The sequence below is a fragment of the Podarcis vaucheri genome (genome assembly GCF_965113315.1).
Source record: "Podarcis vaucheri genome assembly, chromosome: 5".
In the NCBI taxonomy this organism is placed as follows: domain Eukaryota; kingdom Metazoa; phylum Chordata; class Lepidosauria; order Squamata; family Lacertidae; genus Podarcis; species Podarcis vaucheri.
This window is the reverse complement of record NC_138763.1, coordinates 42,331,126-42,356,846: the sequence shown is the minus strand read 5'-3', so window position 1 is coordinate 42,356,846 and position 25,721 is coordinate 42,331,126. Positions and strand designations below refer to the sequence as shown.

The 25,721-nt window shown below is 42.1% G+C and overlaps 1 protein-coding gene across 2 annotated transcripts in view; it reads right to left on the bottom strand.

Moving 5' to 3' along the window:
• Positions 1–16,588: 16,588 nt before the first annotated feature.
• Positions 16,589–25,721, bottom strand: part of UGGT1 (UDP-glucose glycoprotein glucosyltransferase 1) — a 44,487-nt gene continuing 35,354 nt past the window's right edge. For both annotated transcript variants that reach the window (XM_082223682.1, XM_082223683.1), the window contains 7 exons: positions 25,540–25,624; positions 24,924–25,106; positions 24,213–24,373; positions 23,654–23,768; positions 22,796–22,912; positions 21,858–22,026; positions 16,589–21,495 (listed from right to left, as the gene is read on the bottom strand). In XM_082223682.1, the coding sequence (XP_082079808.1) occupies positions 21,470–21,495; positions 21,858–22,026; positions 22,796–22,912; positions 23,654–23,768; positions 24,213–24,373; positions 24,924–25,106; positions 25,540–25,624 (856 nt within the window). In that variant the 3' untranslated portion in view covers positions 16,589–21,469. The remainder of the gene's footprint in view (positions 21,496–21,857; positions 22,027–22,795; positions 22,913–23,653; positions 23,769–24,212; positions 24,374–24,923; positions 25,107–25,539; positions 25,625–25,721) is intronic.

The following is a 25,721-nucleotide window of genomic DNA, read 5'->3' as shown; positions in this document are numbered from 1 at the left end:
AGCCTTTGTCAGGATTCTCCCATTCTTCCCCTCAGTCCTTGGCATGACACAAGCAAATGGAAGCAAGAAGCTGGAGTGCAGGAGGGTGTGAGCCATCTGAACTCCCACTACCATGAGTATGTCATTGTCTGCCCTTTAGTTCCATTTAATTTTTAAAATATTTAGTGTCTTTGCTTTCCTTCCGCACTTCCTCAGTGCTGGAGCACTCACCCTGCATTCATTAGGTTCAAAGGGCAGAAAGGTTTTTCTGACAGATCCATTGGGCCTTCCTTTTTTAAAAAACAATCCACCTATTTCTAGTCAGTGGAGGGCTTCCTTGCAGTATAAATGAGCATAGGAAGTCTTCTCTAATATAATTTTAATTGTGAACAGTAGGATCTCTGTTCCCCACAACCCCAACAACACACATAGCAAGGATATTCCCTTCTATTATTTCAGGATGATATATTGCGCTATTGTACTAGGCTCATGGGAGTACAGCGTTGCTAACACTTAGAAAAAAACACTTTTTAAATGACTGGGGCACCTTTTTATTTTATTCTTTGGGTTTATGCTTGCTGTTACATAGGTGGATAGTTTGGTCTGCCAGCTGGATAGCTCAGTTGGTTAGAGCGTGGTGTTGATAATTCCAAAGTAACAGCTTCGCATCCCATATGGGACAGCTGCGTATTCCTTGATATTGCAGGGGGTTGGACTATATTATCCTCAGGGTCCCTTCCAACTCTATGATCTAGAAAGAGAGAGCTAGATTAAGAAGGTAAACGTGTTTACACACACACACACACACACACCAAGAATCCTAGGAACTGTATTTTGTTAAGGGTTGCCAGGAACTGTAAATTCCACCTAAACATTAGGAAGAACTTCCTGACAGTAAGAGCTGTTCGACAGTGGAATTTGCTGCCAAGGAGTGTGGTGGAGTCTCCTTCTTTGGAGGTCTTTAAGCAGAGGCTTGACAACCATATGTCAGGAGTGCTCTGATGGTGTTTCCTGCTTGGCAGGGGGTTGGACTCGATGGCCCTTGTGGTCTCTTCCAACTCTATGATTCTATGAGGGGTAAACAATACTTCCCCAAGATTCTTGGGGGTGTTGAGTGTGCTTTAAATGTATCCTTAATGTTGGTAGCATCTCCTAGAGGAGCAGAATTAGAAGCTAAGTTGGCATTATCTACTTTTTTAGGGAAATGTTTGATTTCAATTTGGGAACCTCATTAGGTGTGGGTGTCTTTAGAGCACAGCTTTTGAAAGGTTAATTGGGGAAGGTGATACATTTCTCCTCTTGCTTTGCATAGGCAATCAGTAAGTCTTGGGTTTTTTCTGAAAGATTCTAAAATTGGCCAAATGCAAGATATTAAACAACAAAATATATTTGTTGTTGCTGTTCCTAGTAAGTAAGTAAGTAAAAAATTAGGGACTGTTTCCTTAATTCTGACCCAGTGAATTTCTACATATATATATTCAAAAAGAATTTAATTCTGTCCAACCATAGGACTACACAATTCCTGCCTTGAGGTTTTAACAAGAGGGAAAACTCCATTTGCCAGGACTGAAAGTTAACAAATGTTTCTGTTTTGAGAGTGAAGATCAATGCTGAAGTTAGCTTCAAGGAAGAAGATTCCCCGGAATCAAATTGTATTTACTTCAAAAGAGATTTCTTAAGCACTGCTTAAAACTAGTTACATTAGTGCATGTCAAAATGTAAAGATCGTTATTAGAGTTATCTGTAGACTGTTTAAATACCCTATTAATCTATCAAGCTCTCCTTCTCTGCAGACTAGAGAAAGCGATAATTTATAAGGGACAATGATTTTATGACACTGATGAGGAAGTCTGAACTCTCAAACTCTATTAGGGTGAATGAATCACAAGGTTTCCTCATGAGTTAATTAGAAAATCATTTTTCCTAATATAATGAAGTTGTGTTTGATTCTTAGATTGCTATGGCTGTCAGATTTATTATATCTCCAGATGGTCTGGTGAGCTCCTCTCCCCACCCCAAAAAGCTTTTTCATCATATTACGAGGTGAGGCTATAAGCCTATAATGCTGGCCAGATTCTGTTGGATTAATACCTCTTCTAGCATTGCTTCAAACTTTAAAATGAAAACCTTCAGAAAGGTGCAATTCACCTTTTGGGACCACAATCAGTTCCACATGAGAGATGATTAATAGTCTGACAAGAGACCATTAATTAACGCAACCCGAGGGCATTGCAGCCATAACTCTAACTAAATATTAGAATTATTAAAGGCAACATGTCCCTTAGATAAATGAGATCTGCTCAGTTGGTACTGGCTACATACCAACAGGAGCATAAAATTGCTTTGGAAAGTAAGAGCAGCACTGGGGCTGCCCTCCTCATCTGGCATCTCTCTGGTTGTGGTGTTGGTGCAACCCATGATGGAGAAGGGATGGGTGAGGCATTGGTAAGGTCAGTCCGGGGCAAATGTGATGGTTGCAGCTAAGCCAGTGCTCTTGCTGGTATATTTGTCCCGCACATCCCTTCTTCCGCCTCGCCCCTCCTACTCTCCATCACACTATGTAGCAGGGACTTGGCTGGAAGGAGGTCAGGTAAGCGAAGCAGCCTCGATGCACTGTCTGCTACTGCCACAAATCCGAACATAGTCATCAGTTAGTTTCTCACCTCTCAGGCTGAAGATAGGAAATTGAGGGGATGGCACATAGGGTGATCTCAGTCCCATTGGACACAATCCACTAGTGTGGATGCAGTGGCAACTGGCAGCTGTTAGACCTGGTAGGGTGGCTACTATAGCAGATATTAATATTTCACAGCATGAAGCAATTGGATGCATAAAGGCCAATACCTTTTGGAATATGATCCCCAAATATGACCCATAAATAGGATTCAAAGCTTTACTAACTAGAACTCCTTCAAAATAGGTACAAAACAATCAATGATATATCCAGAAGGCATATTCAAGCACAGGTTTTTATTTTTAAATATATAACATAATTACCATCAGAGCAAAAATCAAAGCCCTGTCTGTTGCCTTAGCCTGCATTCAGCCTAAGGCTATTCTGCTCCTAGAGAGGCGTCCTTATCACATCCTCTTCCCACTGTGCCTGGGAACAAAAGACCAAGAGGCAACTCACTTCAAAATGGAGATTTGCAACTGAATACCTTAATTGTGTGACCTAAGGTTCAACACTCACCTGAAAGAGCAGAAAACAGCAATAGTTGATTATCAAGCTGTTAGAGCTCAGAGAGAGCTTCAGTACAGCCCAATAGAATTTTCCAGTGTTAAAGATTTCAAAGTATAGTGGTACCTCGCAAGACGAATGCCTCACAAGACGAAAAACACGGAAGACGAAAGAGTTTTCCGTTTTTTGAGTTGCTCCGCAAGACAAATTTCCCTATGGGCTTGCTTCGCAAGCGAAACGTCTTGCGAGTTCTTGCGAGTTTGTTTCCTTTTTCTTAAAGCCGCTATGCCGTTAATAGCCGCTAAGCCGCTAATAGCCGTACTTCGCAAAACGAAAAAAACGCAAGACGAAGAGACTCGCGGAACGGATTAGTTTCGTCTTGCGAGGCACCACTGTATACATACAGTTGTTGTTGTTGTTGTTTAGTCGTGTCTGACTCTTCGTGACCCCATGGACCAGGGCACGCCAGGCACTTCTGTCTTCCACTGCCTCCCGCAGTTTGGTCAGACTCATGTTTGTAGCTTCGAGAACACTGTCCAACCATCTCGTCCTCTGTCGTCCCCTTCTCCTTGTGCCCTCCATCTTTCCCAACATCAGGGTCTTTTCCAGGGAGTCTTCTCATGAGGTGGCCAAAGTATTGGAGTCTCAGCTTCAGGATCTGTCCTTCCAGTGAGCACTCAGGGCTAATTTCCTTAAGAATGGATAGGTTTGATCTTCTTGCAGTCCATGGGACTCTCAAGAGTCTCCTCCAGCACCATAATTCAAAAGCATAAATTCTTCGGCGATCAGCCTTCTTTATGGTCCAGCTCTCACTTCCATACATCACTACTGGGAAAACCATGGCTTTAACTATATGGACCTTTGTTGGCAAGGTGATGTCTCTGCTTTTTAAGATGCTGTCTAGGTTTGTCATCGCCTTTCTCCCAAGGAGCAGGCGTCTTTTAATTTCGTGACTGCTGTCACCATCTGCAGTGATCATGGAGCCCAAGAAAGTAAAATCTCTCACTGCCTCCATTTCTTCCCCTTCTATTTGCCAGGAGGTGATGGGCCTAGTGGCCATGATCTTCGTTTTTTTGATGTTGAGCTTCAGACCATATTTTGCGCTCTCCTCTTTCAGCCTCATTAAAAGGTTCTTTAATTCCTCCTCACTTTCTGCCATCAAGGTTGTGTCATCTGCATATCTGAGGTTGTTGATATTTCTTCCGGCAATCTTAATTCCAGTTTGGGATTCATCCAGCCCAGCTTTTCGCATGATGAATTCTGCATATAAGTTAAATAAACAAGCAGCCTTGCCATATTCCTTTCCCAATTTTGAACCAATCAGTTGTTCCATATCCAGTTCTAACTGTAGCTTCTTGTCCCACATAGAGATTTCTCAGGAGACAGATGAGGTGATCAGGCACTCCCATTTCTTTAAGAACTTGCCATAGTTTGCTGTGGTCGACACAGTCAAAGGCTTTTGCATAGTCAATGAAGCAAAAGTAGATGTCTTTCTGGAACTCTCTAGCTTTCTCCATAATCCAGCGCATGTTTGCAATTTGGTCTCTGGTTCCTCTGCCTCTTCTAACTCCAGCTTGCTCTTCTGGGAGTTCTCGGTCCATATACTGCTTGAGCCTTCCTTGTAGAATTTTAAGCATAACCTTGCTAGCGTGTGAAATGAGTGCAATTGTGCGGTAGTTGGAGCATTCTTTGGCACTGCCCTTCTTTGGGATTGGGATGTAGACTGATCTTCTCCAATCCTCTGCTGAGTTTTCCAAACTTGCTGGCATATTGAGTGTAGCACCTTAACAGCATCATCTTTTAAAATTTTAAGTAGTTAAATACATACAGACATGCCTCCATTTCAGTGCGCAGTTAAACAATTATACTTAATAGCTAGGAGTTCATGCATGGTGTGGCCAATGGGGTCACAAGGGCATGACCAAGTTGTTCTGGTCCAGTGTCACTCATCACCTAGTTCATGGGTGGCCAACCTGTGGCCCTCAAGATGATGTTGGTTTATAACTACAACCTTCATGTTTCCTGGCCCTTGGGAGTTCAGCTATATCAATATCTGGAAGGCTAGTTATGTCTTAAAGGCAGTGTTCATAGATTTCCCTCAAAATATTTATCTTTCTGCAGCAAAATGTTTCTCCAGGCATGTGTTAAGATTATTGGAGCTATCCTACTGCCTAATGATCACCATAGGGCCTCCATAACCTTTAAACAGAAACCTCTCCCTGTTAGGTTGGTAATCAAAATGGTAGTTCAACATGGACTTGAGGAAACATTACACTTAAGTATGGCTCAGCACAATACCTATGACAGATTGATATGTAATTATTATGTGGTCAGTAGGTTTTGACTTAACTCAATTCCAAATTCTTTCTTACAGATTTTTAAGAAATCAATATCTTCTATTTGTTTTAATTATTGGGCCCCCTTTTAAATAACAGCCTGTTTATTCATTTTAGATGTTCACGTCCCTGTGGTTCATCTGTTTCTGTAGCAATAAACATTCAGCTGTGCCCTGAAAGTGTTCAGCAATTGACCTTTGGCTGATGGCAAGACCCTGATGTCCGGTAGGAATCTCAGCTTTGCATTTTAATTCTTAATTGCCGATAATGAGCAGCACAGTCATCACTAAGAGAGGACCCGTGCTTGTGCATCTCTTTTGTTATAAACCTTTTGGTAGCTCAAGACTTGCTGACAATGACAACACTGTGCTTGATCTTATCACTTGCTCCGCTCTTCATTAAATTAGCTTTAAAATGCTAACACAAGGAGTTAGGGACCTTAATCTCCTTGCCTTGCAAAAAAGAAGGGCAATACAACTATGGAACAATCTTACCTTTTGAGTATTGCATACCAAGGTGTTTGCAAAGCAGATGCCAATAAAGAAAATAAAGTCCAAAGTAATAAATAATTTTTCCAAACTATGTACATTCAGAAACAATCATGTTATAACTCTGAGAAGTGATCCCAGGCTGCTGGGTTAGTAGATTCTCTGTTGAAAACAGATACCAAGTTGAAGGGTTACTTCATGAACAAATTGAGGGGATGCTCATAAGATTTGCAGATAACACCAAACTGGGAAGGGTAGCTGATGCTGTATAAGACAAAATTGGGATTCAAAATGACTGTAACAGATTGGAGAACTGGACCAAAACCAACAAAATGAGTTTCTTTTTTTTTTTTAATGCATAATTTTTATTGGTTTTTCAAAAGTTACAATACATAACAAACTTTATCCAAACTCATATCCATTCACTTAAAGAAAATAAGTTGACTTCCTTCAGTCGTTCCACGAATCGTCCAAAATAACATTAACTCAACGAATCCGCATTTCCAAGTTTGTAAAGCCATAAGTCATTCTCATCTATCCATTTTCTTTTAGCTTTACCCTTTACCTCTTACAGAGCTCCTAGGAAGCCTACTAGTGTTGTCTGTTCATCGATTAAGCTTTCCAGATATTTCGTAAAACTTTCCCAATTTTCAACAAACCTCTGATCTTTTGTATATCTGATTTTACATGTCATCCTGTCCATCTCCACATATTCTAATAATTTACTTCTCCATTCCTCCATTGTTGGAATACTCTCCTGCTTCCAATTTTTTGCTATTAGGACCCTTGCTGCTGTTGTTGCATATTGAAACAATTTGTAATCTTTCTTCTTAATTTCCTTTCCTACCATACCTAGCAAGAACGCCTCTGGTCTTTTCTTAAAAGTATATCTTAGCATTTTTTTCATCTCATCATATATACTTTCCCAGAATTCTGTAACCTTTGGGCATTCCCACCACAGGTGGTAGAAGGTACCCTCCCTTACCTTACATTTCCAGCATTTATTGCAGGATCCATACATTTTGGCTAACTTAACCGGGGTCAGATACCAGCGATAAAACATTTTCATTAAGTTCTCCTTGAGTAACACACAGGCCGTAAATTTTAGGTGTTGTTTCCAGAGTTTTTCCCACTCTTCAAAATAGATGTTACGGCCAAGGTCTTTGGCCCAATGGATCATTACCGCCTTATCCTCTTCGTCAGCTAGGTTGCAACAAAATGAGTTTCAGTAGGGACAAATGCAAGGTTTTGCACATAGGCGGGAAGAACAGCTGCAAAAATATAAGATGGCGTGGTGGTAATCTGGCTTGCCAGTAGTACATGTGGAAAGGATTTTGGGGTCTTAGTGGATCACAAGCTTAATATGAGTCAACTGTGATGCTGCAGCAGCACATCAAGGGAAGTAATAGTACCGCTCTGATAGTACCGCCTTGGTCAGACCACACCTGGAATACTGTGTCCAGTTCTGGGTGTCAAAATTTAAGAAGGATATTGACAAGCTGGAACGTGTGCAGAGGAGGGCGACGAAGATGATCAAGGGCCTGGATCAAGCCTTATGAGGAACAGTTTAGGGAGATGGGTATGTTTAGCCTTGAAAAGAGGAGTCTGTGAAGAAACATAACAGCAATCTTAAAATATATACAGTGGTACCTCTGGTTATGAACGCTTTGGGTTATGAACTCCGCTAACCCGGAAGTAGCTGCTCCTGGTTGCGAACTTTGCCCCAGGATGTGAATGGAAATCATGTGCCGGAGGCGCACACGCAGCAAAAGTCCCCATTAGCGAAAGTGCGCCTCAGGATAAGAATGGTTTCACCTTAAGAACGGACCTCTGGAATGACTTAAGTCCTAAACCAGAGGTACCACTGTAAAGGACTGTCACACAGAAGATGGAGCAAACTTGTTTTCTCCTGCTCCAGAGTATATTTTTGGATGCCATGTTCCATTTACATATGCATTTATTTGAATGTCTTTGGGTTAGAGAACTGCACTGCATTGTAAAAAAGAAAGTCAGAGATATGATTATTGCGTGATCACTATGTTTCGATTTGTGTATGGTTTTGGGAAGTGTGACCCAGATAGCTTCAAAATACAAACCAAATGGAATTCCTGCCCCCATCCCCATCCCTAACATGTGGCACAGATGAGCCATGTATGGACAGGAAAGAGCACTCAGCTCTCTGGAGCTCCCTGTCCAGGGAAACCTGCCTGGCAAACCTTCAGCATAACTTCTGCCAGAAGGCAGAAGCGTTTTCACTCTCATTCCAAAGGTCTTCCCCACATACTGACTCGACTGTTACTTACTGAAGTCTAATGATGCAGCTGCTGCTTTTAATGTTTGTTTTGGTGTTCTATTTTAAATGTTTTAATTGTCAGAAAAGCTGTTAATAACAACTCGCAAGACGCCACCAAATGGCAGCTGTTAGACTAGGGCTGCCAGTATCCTGCTCGGGTCCCACAGCAGCTGGATAAGTGGCTTGGCTTCCCCCTTGTCCTGGCACTCAGATCTTGGCTGCTGGTCCTGCTGGCTTAACACAGCAGCAGCAGACCACTGGCCTGTCAGACGTTCTTCAGTTGTAATTATGGCACTCCAGTCTACTTCTGGTAGAAATTAGACACGGTGAAATCATGCTTAAATAGTTTAGTTTCAAATTTAGCATTGCTCTTGATGACTTTTCCCTACTTTGGGGCATTTGGAGAAAGGCTGGACTGAGAGAGGTCCTGGTTTTTGAACAGCAGCTGTTCCCACTCGTCACTTGCACACCTTGCTCAAAGTTGCCATTTTACAAAACGTCTGTGTCAAATTACTAAGTAGCTGCCACCCCACACAGACAGCTGTAAAAATTGTATCGGGGCACCTGCAAGTATATTATTCATTCCTGTGAGTTATTAGCGACCTTGTAATTCTCCAGTGACACAGCATATCCTGTCCACAAGTGAACTATGACAGGTCATAAATAATCGAAATAAATAATGTATCCACCAGCAGCAGGCAATGTATGTTTTGTTTCCACAATGGTGGCCTTGCTCTCTTCCGGCACCTCCCCGCTTGTTTCTCCTCATTCTTTGCCCGTTCTTCAGGGACTGCTCTTATCTGGCCATTTTGTGTGCTGCTTGGCCAGGTGTATCTGGTCTTCTCTGTCAGCAGAGCATCTAATGACAAAGGTCAGCTTCTGCACAGCGGATGGTACAGTATGAGGAAAAATTTCCTGAAATCAAAACAAAACTAAGAAACACTGACATAGCCTGTAGCTCCTCAGTACCTTGTGGAAGACCATAGAGTTTGACTGTGTTCTCATGTCAAAGCAACAATTACTGAGAGAGAAGAGGGTGAGGAACAGGCCATGACATTTTTCTAGAAAAAAGAGGTGCTGGAGCTCCCCATGTTCTCTTGTAGTGGCAATGGTGCCCACCTGAGAGGTGCCAGAACTGAATTCTGGTGAATTCTGGCTGGGGGAAAAAGCCCTGGGCACAGGGAGCTCAATGCCAAGTGCCACTGCTGGGTACCAAGAGGGGGCGGGGCAAGGAGATCTGTGTGGTGCAGGTGCAATGGCAGCAATCCATAGCTGTCAACCGTCCCTTATTTGGCGGGAAAGTCCTTTATCCGAGCGCTGTGTCCCGCTGCTGTCCCTTATTGATGATGTCCCTTAAATTTCCCGGGTTTCAAAGGAAGCAGCTCCTCTTCCTCCCTCCCTGCTAGCCAGGGAGGAGGGAGGCTCCCACTGTGTTGCTTGGCTGCATTGCTCAACCAATAAGGAGTCTAAGAATGACTGTGAGGTGGAGCTTGCATGCCTTGTGCCGATCAAATTGGCCGCGTTGCCTGGGGACTCGCCTTTGCTCAGCGCTTCCCAGCGGAGAGGTGCCAGTGGTTTTCCTTGCTGCGTCCCCTTTGCCGGGTTGCTGCGCTGTGGGAACCACCACTTGAGGCTTCATTTGGCTGCTGGCTGGGCTTTCTGCCTTTGGCTTGGAGGGGCTCAGACGTTGAACATACCTGTGCTTGGAAAATCCCTTATTTTGGCTGCTGATCCCTTATTTTCGAGGCTGCTGGTTCCCTTATTTTCAAATCTGTAAGTTGACAGCTATGCAGCAATCTGCACTGCGCTGACCTCCTTGCACCTCCGTCCTCTCCCTCTCTGTATCTGGCAGCGACACTTGGCACTGGAAAACCAGGGACGCAATGCCATCCTGCCTGTGCCACCCCGACAGCAGCTACTGCAGTTGCTATTCTGATGTAGCTTAGAATGAAAAAGCAGTTGGCTAGGTGCCAATTGCCTGGAAGCAGCCTTAGGATTTGGAACACAGGGCCGGATTTAGGTTTGATGAGGCCCTAAGCTACTGAAGGTAATGGGGCCATTTATATGTCCAGCTGTCCTTTGTCAACAACAAATTGTCGCTGTTTTTTGTGTTGAATATATGCTATATGGTAATTTATAGGCTTAATAGGTATCTGAGGGACGCAGGTGGCGCTGTGGGTTAAACCACAGAGCCTAGGGCTTGCCGATCAGAAGGCTGGAGGTTCGAATCCCCACGATGGGGTGAGCTCCCATTGCTCGGTCCCTGCTCCTGCCCACCTAGCAGTTCAAAAGCACGTCAAAGTGCAAGTAGATAAATAGGTACCGCTCCGGCGGGAAAGTAAACGGCATTTCCGTGTGCTGCTCTGGTTCTCCAGAAGCGGCTTAGTCATGCTGGCCACATGACCTGGAAGCTGTATGCCGGTTCCCTCGGCCAATAAAGCAAGATGAGCGCCGCAACACCAGAGTCATCCATGACTGTACCTAACGGTCAGGGGTCCCTTTACCTTTAATAGGTATCTAAAGCCATTTGCGCATAACAAAATATGTATTTTATCAAAGTAATTGTTGAACTGAAATACAATTAAGAAGTATATTATATTTATCTTATATTTTGGAAATGTACACCCAGTTTTTGTTCCCTTAATTTTTTGGGGGGCCCCAAGAGAGTGGGGCTCTAAGCTATGGCTTGTTTAGCTTATACATAAATCTGGCACTGCTCTCATAGCCCCCAAGGTCATGACAGCACTCTGCTTAACACACCATACAACTATCCTGCTTTGCAGGGCCTGTAGGAGAGAGCAGCTTTTGTTTGTTTTTCTGCTGCATGGGCATTTAAACTTTAAAGTCTTAAATGAAGCAGTGGCTAGAAGGTCAGGCCCTTCCTCAACAAGCCTTTGAAGAAATGAAGTGACGACTTATTTTCATTCTCCGTCCTTCCTCATGTTCCAAAATAACTCCCATTTGCTGAAACATCTTCAAAACAAAAATGCACATGCATTTTAAAAAGAACACAGCAACTCAAAATACTACATCAGCTTATGCTTGATAGTACCGGAACAACTTTCAAATCATTTTTCTGTTTGTGGAGCACAGCTCTTGCTTTGATCAGCGCCATAAAGGGAACAGGGACATTTATTAATCTGTTGTAGTCAAGGGCGAGTGCAGGCCTTCTGCATCGCCTCTTGAGCTAGCAGAACAGACTAAGGCTGTAATCGCAGCCCCACTTACTGACAAGTAAGCGCCATGGAACAATTTGGGGCTTACCTTTGAGCAAAGCATTATATGATTCAACAGACACCCCTGCTACCTAACATTTCCACCACACCTTGTTTGCTTTGTGGCATTCTCACATATGCCCAAAATGAAAAGACTGACCACGAAATGGGAGCATGAGGAGGGAAAGACGTGAAATAATTCCTACTTCAGATATATTACATCTGATGAGGAGTAAAATGATTAAGGGTTATTTATTTATCTTATTTTATTTGAAAAATGTACTTGCCACTAAACATTTCTGGCAGAAATCCCTAAGTAGTCTACATAAATTTATAAAATCAAAATGCCAAAAATGCAATTAAAATACAAATAAAAGTTCACATACATACATTGTTCTGAAAATGAGCCACACTCACCCCACCCCCACCCCCAAAATAATCTGGCTTGTATAATTGCATTATTTTTTTTAATGGGTAGAGAAGTGGTGACTTGAGACCTCAGGAATTGTGCAGCATTTTGGTAGTTTTTTGTAAAAGGCTCACCCATGCTTCTTGACAAGGTGGTGGTGGTTGCCCAGTGAGTTATTCATTGTGAGATAAGTCTAGAGGGTGCATGTGATTTTAAGATTATAAAAAACACTGGATGCTACCAGAGATTTATAGGTGTGGGTGTATTCCGTTTAACAATACCTCATTATAGGGGTGCAACCTATATTCAGGTTTGGCTTAAAATTGAAACAACACAGTGCATTTAAGACCCGTAATTTAAAACAAGTCAGTTGCTGAACAGGATAAGACTCTCAAACTTCCAAAATAGGCCTGGGGAAGACAATTGGGTTTTTAGGAGATGTTTGAAGAATATCTTTTTGGCGAGGGTATTCTACACTGTTGGCGTTACCACAGGAAAAGAAAGTGTCTGAGAGGCTGAATGCAAAAAAAGAAAAAATGAAATGTATTAGCAGAAACACTTTAAAATCCCCAAAGGGAAAGCTTTGCCAAATCAGTTAACACATAAGAAGTCGGGTGTGAATTATACTCCCCTAGATGGTTGCTGCTCATCAGAGGAACACATTCATTGGCATTTACTTATTTTATTTTTTATATATTAAATTTATATACCGCCCTTCATCTGTAGGTCTCAGGGTGCTTCATTGTAGGCAGGCGATGAGAACCTGAGCTTCTTGAAGAAAGGGTGGGACAGCTAGATTACACAGCTATTTATGAAAAGGCTGAATCCTACCTGGTTTTTAAGGGGGAGCACAAACTCCTCCAAAATAGGCCATTTACTTACTCCCAGATAACCAGAATCTTTGTCTTACCTGGATTAAGCTTCCGCTTGTTTGCCCTCAACTAATTCAAAACTTTGTATTAACTCTGGGTCTTCAAGATCAGGAATGTAACCCAAAGCTGCTTATGAGGCAGTGGTTATGCTGCAGATCCTCATTTTTATGAATTTGGTATTTGTGCTTGCACTCTCTCACCTCAGCTGCGTAGCAAAAAAGCTGTAACGCATAGTAGTAGCTGCTCTTGATTTAAAGACCAAAATGCAGCAAACCTTCGTAGACCATTCTAGGGGTACATGCAGAAACGCAAGAACTGTGCATTTCCTGTACCGAGGCCTAATTTTAATAGAGATCACTAAGCGCAATTTGCCTTTCTTCTCTGTTAATTCTCCTAACTGAAATGTCATTTCAAACCACATGGAACAAATGTGTCTCCCAATTTCAAAACACTGCTGGGAATTCCAGGTTCAACAGTGCAAGTGCTCCACCTACAGTCACCATGGACAATACTGTATTCCGATGAGCAGAAATTCACTGAGGTGTTGCTAGCCTGTGTCCTTCTCCCTGCTCTTCTATGCCCACAGCGGCCCCTGGTGTGTAGAGCAAAATGCCTGCCCAAAGATGTTTCAGTCCTGCTCAGTGCTAAGCCCCAAAACAGTTTTGTTTTTTTGTTTTTTTAAATAATATTTATTAGAGTTTCAAAGAAGTTACAAAAAAGGGAAAAATGGAGAGCAGAAAATACAAAATACAAGAAAATATAAACAATTAAAAACAATTCCATCTTTCCATGTCTTATCTTTCATTTACTTGTTTCCCTGACCTCCTCACACCTCCCTTTTTTGTATTCTAGTTCAATTAAGTATTTCAGCAAATCCTTTCCGCTTGGTTTTTATCCTAATAATTTATCTTAGTGTACTATAATTTTTTGGGACGCGGGTGGCGCTGTGGGCTAAAGCCTCAGCGCCTAGGGCTTGCCGATCGAAAGGTCGGCGGTTCGAATCCCCGCGGCGGGGTGCGCTCCCGCTGCTCGGTCCCAGCGCCTGCCAACCTAGCAGTTCGAAAGCACCCCCGGGGGCAAGTAGATAAATAGGTACCGCTTACCAGCGGGAAGGTAAACGGCGCTCCGTGTGCGGCTCTGGCTCGCCAGAGCAGCGTTGTCACGCTGGCCACGTGACCCGGAAGTGTCTCCGGACAGCGCTGGCCCCCGGCCAATAGATGTGAGATGGGCGCACAAACCCCAGAGTCTGGCAAGACTGGCCCGTTCGGGCAGGGGTACCTTTACCTTTACCTTTACTATAATTTTACATTCTCGTTTCACCACTTAAAAAATCAATTTTTACCTAATCTTTTATATCATTTCTGCTAAAACCGCATTGCTTCATTCCAACATCCTTCTAGCATTCCTGGATCTTGCAATGTTTCTGTAAATAAATTTTAATTTTTTTCCAATCTTCTTCCACCAACTCTTCACCTTGGTCCCGGATTCTGCCAGTCATCTCCGCCAGTTCCATATAGTCCATTACTTTCATCTGCCATTCTTCCCGAGTGGGTAAATCTTGTGTCTTCCAGTATTTCGTGATGAGTATTCTTGCTGCTGTTGTTGCATACATTAAAAAAGTTCTATCCTTCTTTGGCACCAATTGGCCGACCATGCCCAGTTTTGTTTTGATTGTCTCACTGGAAATAATTGAACAGATTGTTCCATAAGCCTCTGGCATGCAGCTGGGAATCGGGTGTGGTTATCAGCAAGTCAGGAAAGACCAGCAAGCTGGCACAAACCAGATGGAGAACATATAAGTTACATAACCTGTACATGATGGGTCTAGCTCTGCAACTTGGAAAATGGACCAAAATACTTGATAATGGACCTACTAAAAGACAGAAATTCCCCCAAAATTGGCCATATACGCCCCAGTTTCTTTGGATCTATATGCTGAAAACTGGAAGATTCATAGGCTAGCTATTGTTAAGATGCCACTGCTTAAATACTGGTGTCTGGAAAACAGAGCAATAGAAACACTTATTTCCTGCTTTGCAGTATTTAAAACTTCAAATGAATCATCAGCAGTGCTTCCAGCTCTTGACTAAGTAGAGCAGGAGAAAAGACTTACCAGTGTACTTTTAATAGTTTATGGTTTCAGCTTACAGTTAACGATATTTTAGTTAATATACTAGCAACTGGGTAATCTATCCCAACTGGGTAATAAAAGTGAAACATTTAGTTAAAGCCTATTTTGGACATGAGCATTTCATTGTGTAAACTCTTCATATGACAGAATACACTGCACATTTGTTTGGTTGGGTATCTAGGGCTGGGAGCTGGCATTTTCTGCTTACACATAGTCTCTCTGAAAAGGTAGCAGTAGGAGTGGCATTTGTATAACATGGATGCAATTTGCAAATGTACACATGCTTATTAACACGAGAACTAGATCCTGGCTACAAAGCATTAATAGAGCATGCAATATTGGGCAATGTAATAATAATAATAATAATAATAATAATAATAATAATTTTTTATTTATACCCCGCCCTCCCCAGCCAAGGCCGGGCTCAGAGCGGCTTACAAGCAATAATAAAAACAAGATGAATGATTACAACTTAAAAACAAAAATAAAATACAACATTAAAATAATGGAACATTAAAATATTAAAATGTAGCCTCATTGCAGGAGAAGGAAAAGAAAAAAGAAAATGGGGGGGAGGGAATCAAATTGGCTCCAAGCCAAAGGCCAGGCGGAACAACTCTGTCTTACAGGCCCTGCGGAAAGAAATCAGATCCTGCAGGGCCCTGGTCTCATGAGACAGAGCGTTCCACCAAGTTGGGGCCAGTGCTGAAAAGGCCCTGGCTCTGGTTGAAGCCAATCTAACTTCCTTAGGGCCTGGGACCACTAGGGTGTTGTTATTTATGGACCTTGAGGCTCTCTGTGGGGCATACCAGGCGAGGCGGTCCCGTAGGTACGAGGGTCCTAGGCCGTGAAGGGCTTTAAAGGTCAAAAGCAGCACCTTAAATCTGACCCTGTACTCCACCGGGAGCCAGTGCAGCTTGTAAAGCACTGGATGAATATGCTCCCATGGCAGAGACCCCGTGAGGAGCCTCGCTGCAGCATTCTGTACCCGCTGGAGTTTCTGGGACAGCTTCAAGGGCAGCCCCGCATAGAGCGAATTACAGTAGTCAAGCCTGGAGATGACTGTCGCATGGATCACTGTGGCCAGGTCGGGGCGGGAAAGGTAAGGGACCAACTGCTTGATGCAACGAAGGTGGAAAAATGTCACCTTGGCTGTTGCTGTAACTTGCGCCTCCATGGAAAGGGAGGCGTCAAGGATTACACCCAAACTCTTAACGGAAGTTAATGAAGAACAGATAACCCAATACATTGAATATTTTATTATAATTGCTGAATGGGAAACTCAATGATACTTTTGAGTTCCCTGCAAGAACTGGGTACAAGTGTGAATTCTAAAATATTTCTCTCTGCTCTTTTATGGTTATATTCCATCTTTTGAAACCTGCTCTCATGTGTTCTGTCAAGTCATTTATTCATTTAAATAGTAGTCTGAGTTATGCATTCACCCTGAGCCCATGACACAGCAAGGACAAAAAACAAATAAAACGTCTCACCTGAAAGGCCAAGTTCCTTTGATACAGTGGGAAGGGCAACATTTTAACTACTGGAATACCTCATACCACTTTTCAGTGGCTAACAGAAAACCCTGACACACTGCAAGCCTTTCTCAGATACAGTTAGATTCTGTAAATTCTGCAGACCCCAAACTTAGTACATTATCAGAACCCAATAAATCAGAACAAGATTTGTTAAAGAGGAACAATGAAAATGGCTTTATTGTGTTTAGCAGACCTGGGAGGATAAATTATAACCTGGTAACATTCTGAAGGTACTGAACATTTTGTACATCAACAGATATGAGGAGCTTCACTCAGCACATTATTGAATGGGGACACAGCTGAAAGAGAAAAAGGTACATAAATGCCGCAAAAAAAAAACCCCCTTTGCTCATTCCCATTTTAAGCCCAACAGCTAGCTAACAATTACTTCCATCTCTGACTTTCATGCTTTAAAAAGGAAGGGTGGGGGAGAGAGAAAAGGAACTGCTGAAATTTCTTTGGGGTGGGCAGGGGAAAGAAAAGAGCAGAAATTACTACAACGCAGGCAGTCTTCAAAACAGAGTTTGCAAAGCCAGCTTGATATTTAAGTCTCAAGGACATTAAAAGTACAAATAGGGACCTGTCTATTTGTACTTACAGTATTCTGTACAATGAAGGTTCTATAGTGCTTTTGTAAGCCAGCATTATTCTTCAACCAGTGTAATTTAATTATTACTAGTGCCGTTTTTCCAGGTCTAACAGATAGGGCCAATATAAATGAGCCAATATAAATAGTAATGTACTTATAACCCAAGTAACCCAGCAGTGCCATCCTTTTAGGAGAGAATGTTTTGTGCAGGGACATGACCACCATAAGCTGTGTAACGACTGTAAACCAAATTGCTTAATACAGCCGTTTAGATCCCTTAGCTTTGTTACCCCTTTCACCCCTCCAATACCTGAGCCAACCCACTTTATCTGATGGGCCTCTTGATGGGCATAACTACTCCAGGTTTCTAAGCTTCCCCTCCATACTTAAGGGAGAGAAATTGAGCATGAAAAGCAATGACGTTATGTGGATCCTTTATCAGCTTGCCTCACTACCACCCTGCACACCAGATATCCCTGGAATCCCTTACTAGTTAAGCACCTAGGTTCCCCCTTCAGCCAGTTGTCAGGATGCAGTAACCTAGATAAGGAGCCAACAAATACAGATAAGGTTAGCATTTAATTCATAGGAAATCTGATACGGTTATTTTTCAGGCAACACTTTAAACCTCAGTGCTTAACTAAATCTAAATCTGTAATGTGTGTAATTATGTCAAAATAAAACAGATTTTATCTATAAGTCAGCCTGAATATTTGTGTTCTGCACTGACTGGCAGAGGCTGGAACTTTGTGTTCTACTAAGTCTTCAGGTGAAGGAAGTTCCCTCATTTGGGGAAGAGCCCTCTTCATATAGCATCATAATGCACGGATGGTGAACAGAGACACTTTCTGTTGAACTGCAGTCTTATAATGGGACATTGAGGTGGCTGTGACTCTGAGCAAATATGAATGTCTGCTACCTTTCCGTTGCCACAGATCCCATGTGCTGCAGAGGAAGCAGAGAGAACATGGAAGAGGCAAATGCATCAACAGCCTCTCTTTCTCTTTTTCCTTTGTTCAAGTTGTGAAACCTCACAGAGGAGTTATCATCTCTTAAGGAGCTTCCGAACCCACAAGTTTAAAGACAGAGCATTGTTGCTTGATCACCACCCAAACTGGGGGCAAGTGAATGTTAAATAAGGGGGTGGGGGAGAGAATCAAACTGCCAATCCTAAAGAAACGGCAGTTTAGAAAAATGTTGGTTTCCGTTTCCTTATTTTTCTACTTCAATTTTCTGGAATGCTAACACAACCTTCATACACAACTGGAAAACATTTCACACTGAACTTTAAAAAATCCTCTTTATGAAGCTAAGCAAGCATATAAAGCTGTCTCAATAGCTGCAGCAAGTTTAATAAATAGCTTTCCAAGTGCCTGCCTTTAAAATAGCACAGTAAGTGCTATACTTTATGCTCTATTGGTGGCGCATATGTCAAGAAAATGCAGTTCAATTCTGTTCTTGTTGAAATCATGGCACCCCTAGCTCATTCAATAGCTAGAAAATTACACATTTCTTCTATAATTAAATAATTGCTCACAACTAGAGGGTTTGGCATATCACCCTGACTAGAGCATCTGCAAATCTTCACACTGGATCATGTATACCATATTTCAGAAGGTAAATGTGTTCCTTTACAATCAGCCCTCCTGGTGTTTCCATAAATTTAGCACTACATCTAGTCATTTGTGTACCAGCTGAATTACCTTCACTGAAAGTTGGAGGCACCTAAGCCTGAGCCACTTACACTCCACATTCTTTGTGATGTGCATGTTCTGGTATCAATCAGAAAGGCATTTGGCAGCAAAGTGACATAGTATCCATATTGTGTAGAGAGTGTCTGGTGTGATGGTGAAACTATTTTGACCTTCACGAAACTGAGATAAGCTGCTCTATGCTGAAGGCGAGATCTTAGGTCCATCCTACATTACAGGCTATGTGAGAAGCACTCTATATTTACTGCTTAAGTCCTCCACCCTCAACCCAATGTGGAGAACCTAAAGAACTTATTTCTCCATTATCAATGGACAAAGAATTTTTTCACCCACAGTCAGTGAAGGCTCATTACAGTCTGTTCTCTCAAAGAAGCCCTGCTCACTGGTCAGTCTTTTGGAAACAGCCCAGAAAAGAGCCATGCCGCATGACATTTGGGTAGAAGATATTGGAGAGGGTCCATGTTCCTCAAGGCTGTGGCCCACCACTTTGGGAGCCTTACCCTAGGGATATTTCTCCTCCTGTATATCCCCACTTGTGTAAAGATTGTCCTTTGGACTCTGGATTAAAAAAAAGATGGGTTAAAACAAAAGCATGTATTCTGGGCATCCAGAGGGCTGTCTACCCTATTTGGCCTTGGGTATTTCTGGCCAGCCCTCACCTTTTGCAGGTTAGATGTCTTAAGCAGCTCCTGGGAGGTAGGGAAGGAGAGACAGCCCCTGTTCCCTTTTGGAGGCATCTCCATCCTTGCCCCATTTATCTTCAGAAAACTTATTGATACAGACAACTCTGGCCAAAGAAAAAGCCCATCATGCCCTTTAATCTCCCCTGAGTGTTCTTCTTTTCCAGCTCATATCAAACAAGGAAAGGGCTATATGATCCGCCTCAATCTACGGGGTCCTTGCTATTGCTGAGCAATTTATTTGTTAGGCATGGAATCCTCAGCAGGGGTAAGGATGTGAGACCAGGTCTACCTGTGGACTTTCAGGATGTTGTGCTTCCTACACTGTGCCTGGATCTGGATTGCTCTGATCTGGACCCAGGTAAGCTAAGGGAACTCATGTGGAAGCCGCTGGATGTTAAGTGTCAACATGGTGTTTTTTGTCTGCTGCCCATCTAGGTGGGAAGCAGCTGGTGTGTTCAGTCCAATTTTCTCTTCCCCAGCTGAGGGGGAAGGCAGAACCAGATGTCAGGACAGAGGGGAAGATGAAGGAAGACGCTGCTCTCTAGTCAGCTTAAATTTATTTTAAAAAGAACCCCCTTTATAATTTCCCTTCCCCAACCATCTGGTCGCACTGAAATAGTGGGGGGAACAATAGCAAGTACTCAGGGGAAAAGTGAAAAAAAGTGAAATCCGAAGACAGAAGATGAAAGAACTCTGAAAAACACCCTGCTTCCTTGCTATGAGACAGGGCCAGTCAGGGAAGAGGAGCTTCTGCCCTTAGCAAAGTTAAAAGAATGACCTGTTTGATACTTTCTGTGGTGATTTGACAAGATTTTACAATCACAAGCGGCTGTTTAGTACATCTCAAACATGGTGTTTTTGTGCCAGACTTGCCTGCTTCATACGAAATGGAGATTGTGGCGGTGGAGGGAGAGTTATTGGAGATAGAAAACGGAGTAAAGTACAAGGTTGGTTATCTCCTTCAAAGGTCAGTTTTCTAGAGGGAAATGTTTTCCGCAGCTGGAAACCTGGCCAGAACAGAATTTGGAAAGTGTGAAAGCAAGAGAAGACTGACATTTTATAGTAAGAAGCATTTAAGGAAAAACTGAAATGAAGCAATTAGGAAGGGCATGGAGCCCACGAGAGGAGGATTAGAGCGTAAGATTTAGGAACTCTAAGGCTTTATTGACCTGAAATCACTCTTGTGTTCGAGGGAAAATAAACTTATGAAACTTACAAAATCAAAAAGCTTCCACAGTTTTGCATAAACAAAAGTACATTCATGAGAGCCACAAATTCACAGAAGTCTTAATGCCCTACTAATTTTGCAGTCTTCAATAACAACTCTCTTAGGTCTGCAATGAAAAAAGTATTAGATGCCACACACAGTTTGCTTCATTAAAATATGCATTCATTTGTAATGTATATTTCTTGAAGTTGGGTGGGTTGCTTTGAAGTTTTGCCTTACAATGAATGAGTTATTCACAATGCATTTTAAATAGAAGGAACTGTAGTTCTTCCAGAACTGAAGGTATAATTTTCTTTTTTAAAAAAACCTGAATCCATTTGACATCTATACCTGTGTAATTCAATTCAAGGCATGATAACAAGCCCTGTTCAAACCTGAAAGAGTTGGCCATACCTCAATCCACAAAGGAAGGCAGTGCCTGTGTATTCCCAAGGTTTTACCCTCTCAGAGTAGTACCTTTCCTCTGGGCTCCTGAGAAAGGCAGAGGTGACCCAGAATCTCGATGTCCAGTGGTGCAGTAGCCAAAAAATAGATGAAGAGACTTGCTGCTTTTCAGCATACATCAATCATTTCCAAAATTCTATATTCCTCTGTGGGCTCCTCCATCTCTTGCAGGCGTAAAGAAAGATAGTTCCGCTAATCCCAATCATCCAGATTCTATTCCATCAGCCAAAATCAAATTCAAATCATGTGTAATACAGCTTGTCACCCTCCCCTTCAGTTTTTCTTAGCAGTCTTGCAAACATACTAGAAAAAACTAGCATTTGATAGAAAAATTGTCTATGAAATAGTCTCACATGGTGGGTCACCATAGATCATAATTCCATATGCGCTGCCATTTCTGTGGAAGAGAAGTGGAGGGGGGAATATGTATGAAAGTTACATAACCATGACTTTAGAACCACTTTTAAAAAAGCATTTAATATACTGATTTTCCAAAGGTCAAAATGACTGAGGGACTGACTACCATTTCTTCTAGTGCAGACGCCTCACCTTTGGCACAATAAAACCTGCATAGTCAGTTATCACAGGTTGAAGTTTAAATGGCTCACTATAGTATATTTTCTGCATTTATGCCTTAAAATGGTCCAATTTGAGCTTTTGTGTCTTAGGAAACGGGCAGACAACTCCATCAGCAGGCACACCTGACCTCAGTGTACAGGTAACAGCTGCATCTTAAAAGCAGTGAGGGAAACCAATTACCTTCTCGACTTTGTGGTTTAGTTTCATTTGTCTCAAAAAGCGCTCCCGATTCTTTTTCTTCGTGGAAACGCCTAAAAAGCTGCTTAATTTCTTGATCGTAGTCCTGCCACTCAGGGACGATTCTCATCGCCGCCTGCAGCTTTGGCTCTTTGGTCATTGGGTTATTGCACTGCAACACAACACATAAATCATTGCCAATCAATCTGTGGCCTTTCATACATACAGGGAAAACTTAGTGAACATTGCCTGTGTAGCTCAAGCCCTGAATATGATTGGACAGCGAAACTATGCTGCTCATTCTATTTTAATTTCACTGTTATTGGTCTGATTCACATGCCACGTTAAAACCATAGTTAAAGCAAACTATGGTTTAACAGGAATACCTGGCGTGCTGGGAAGCAAGTCAGAGTCTGGGCTTGAGCTTGTGGTTTGTTTCTCTCCAAACAAACCTTTGTTACTAAATTAAACCATAGATTGTATTTAAATATGGTTTAATGTGATATGTGAACCAGGCCACTAACAATGGTTGCAGTATTTCCAATTTAAACACTGTAGAATTCCACAAAATTTAGGGGATGGGTCTGAGATCCCTGAACATAGTTTCATACATATGCATTGCTATGCCAGGTTGCATATGGTCCACAGTTGTTGCCTTCTGGCAGTGAGTGCTTCACAACTTTAGTAAGAGGTCACAATTGATGCTTTTGGTTCCCAGGCCAGTGTTTGGAGATTAAATTACCTCCTGGGAATGCAAAATCTGAACACAACGCCCCCCTTATTTAATTGACGAAGTTCTTCTTTGAAAAAGTATGAAAGCAGGAAAGCTAGAGAAAGTATCCTTACTGCTGTGATAAAATTATAGAATTTAAACACACTGAAATCTTACTGAAATGTGGCACGAGCCCCTTCCTGCTTTGTTGTGTACAAAGGAGTCTTACCAGATCAATGGTTTTAGCTCTTTTCTTCGAAGCATCATCGCACCACGTTTCACACCAAAGCCACTCTTGTGGGAGTGATTTAATGGGCACCTGATGGATCATGTTGTTTGGCAAGTCCTGTTGGAAGGAAAACAAAATTGCAGTTCTTTTAACACAGTAATCATATGAAAACTAAGAATAGTGCAGGCACAAGAAATCCTGGAAAAGCAAGCATGAACACAAACAAACAGCCCTCCAAACTTTAACAGCAAAAACATGACCAAAAAAATTATACGCTGGAACACAAATCTAGCTGAGATCACCCCATGTGGTTTTCAGACCATAAAAGATTCATGAAGAAGAGACAAGAATGATGAATTACAGTTATAACAACATGAAGACATTGGACAGAATGAGAATTTGTAAGCCCACAGTATCTAGCTGTGTTTCTTTTTCAAGCCTGGCAACTATCAACCATAAATTATTGGCTTTTAAAAGCAAAGAGCTCTCGCTGGATCACATTATTTTTTACTTGTTCATACATAACACAGTGCCATCTAAGTGACCATATTTCCTCCTGTCCCACAACTGATACACCTGGTTCTCACACCAGTCCTAGAGCCCACATGCCACAGAAGGTCCCTTCAATCTATGGTTATTCAGTTCCACTTGGCCATTCACCTGCCACTAGTGCTTTATGTGTCCTCTTTTGCCTCCATACCAACCTCAATATATGTCCCCCCACCATCAAGCACCCATCTTAATTATGTGCTGACCCTGCAGCTTTCCAAAAGATAGAACTCTGCAGATGCCTTAAAAATTAAGTTGTTTGAAATTATTTTAAAAAACACAAAACTGTAATGAAAGCATAACAAGTACCTGATCAAGGTTGGAGAGACTGTTGGGATCTTGGCTCAGGCCTTGATATTGTCCTCTAAGCCGATCCCCAGCAGCTATCTTCCGGAACTTCTTCAAATCCACAACATAGAGAGCACTAAGAACAAAGAGAGCAACTGTTTCACTGATTGCTACCTTCAGAGGTAAAATGCAAAATGCATAGATAAGATTCTCAAAATAAATATATCACAAGCAGGCAAATTGGATGAATGTTCTAAAAAACAGAATGCATCACATTAATCTATTTGCATTTGTTCCTGTCAAAGGTAAACCCATATGTCTTATGATAAATTAACCTATAACAATTAAGACTTTGTGTCTATAAAAGGAAAGAGACTACTATTGTCTAAAATATCCAATGGACACTCTTCATTTTGTGATGGAACTTGCAATACAAGAGGCACAAATCCTACACAAAAACACATGTTTTCAACACAATTTCATCATCACTAGACAGCAGCAATTGGATGATGCAAGTAGTACTATAAAAAAAGCAGAAGCAAACAGCAGCACAGTATCAGGAACAACAAACGTCTATCACCTGATGTGGTATTTTCTTCCTGCCAAGTGACTTGCCCAGTATCCTGACTTCCAGAATCTGTATCCGTCCATCTCTCTGCGACTTTCACAGAATGGTGTGTAACCGTAAGGGGCCCCGTCCAAGTTGAAATCTCTTAGCTCCTTGAGGTCTGTACGCACAATCTAAAGAAAAGTCGTTCATACCCCACTTTCAATTTCAGTTCTGTTGAGAATGTGGGACTACAACCTCCAAAAGTTATGAGAGTTATTAACTAAAGGCCCGTCAAGATTGACAGGTGAGATGCACATGACAGTCCTGGCTTCTCAACTTCGCTCTCATCTCTACTACCAAGGCCATTGCCATAGATGGGAACAATTCCAGACCCGCTTTACCAAATCAGGATCTGCCCTCTGTTCTTCTGACTGAACATGACCCAAGATGGCAATGAACTCTTCCTTCCCTCCTCCTGTACAGCTTCCTTCCACCATCCTAACATGGGCTCTGGGTGGAGAGAAAGAGCAATCAGCAACAAGCAGGTGTTGGTAGAGATATGGGATAGGCCTAACATCTGCTGAAGGCACAAGACTTGCTGTGTTTTGCCTCCCAGAGCGTTTATTCCCTGGCTGCTAATTTCTCCATTTTACTGCACTTTTCTGAGCGTACCCTCTTGCACATGCCAGCAAAGATGTATGGCACTGACCTGGTAATTTCTGAAGCTTGAAGACCACTTACCTGGTCAGCATCTACAAACAGGAATTTATCAACAGCAAGGGGGAACAGCACATCCAGAAAAAGAATTTTGTAACCCCAGATGATGCGCTGCTTCTCTGTTTGCTGGTGAAGCCACCGCGGCCATTTATACTGGACTAGTTCATACTGGAAATTGTATTTTTCAGCCATATATGGGATGAATTCCTGGAACAAAATAATGCTTTGTGGTACCAACAGTTTCTGATACAAATGACATTTAAAATACTTTATGCTGATAGCAACACAAAAACAAAACACAATAAAAACCTTAAAGGAACCAGATATTTAGTAGTCATAGTTATTATTAGATGATGCCACTCTGGGCTGCTTTGGGAGGAAGAGCACGACAGCAAGCATCTATTGTCTCTTGTATATTTTAAATGTTTTCTGAGTTGGCTCAGGTCTTATTTTTGAGAAAATAACTTAAGAAATTTAATAAATAAAATTACTACTACTACTACTACTACTAATCTCTCAATGATAAAGGTGCACGTGCAAGTAGCTGAAGATACACAGAAACAGACATAGCAGAGGGAGAGGGGCTGGGAAGCTTCAGGCTTCCAACAAATAAAATATAAAGCAAGTTCTTACAACAAACCTTAAACGTAGGTGACAAATAGTTCTTCAGGAACCAGAACTTCACTGGAGTTTGAGTGTGTTTCAGCACAGATAGCATCATTATCCTGTTAAGGCAATAGATAGGCAAAGGTGATTTTAAAAAATAAATAAATCTAGAACTAACCCAAATTAGCAGCATACAGTGTCTTGCTCTCACATCTC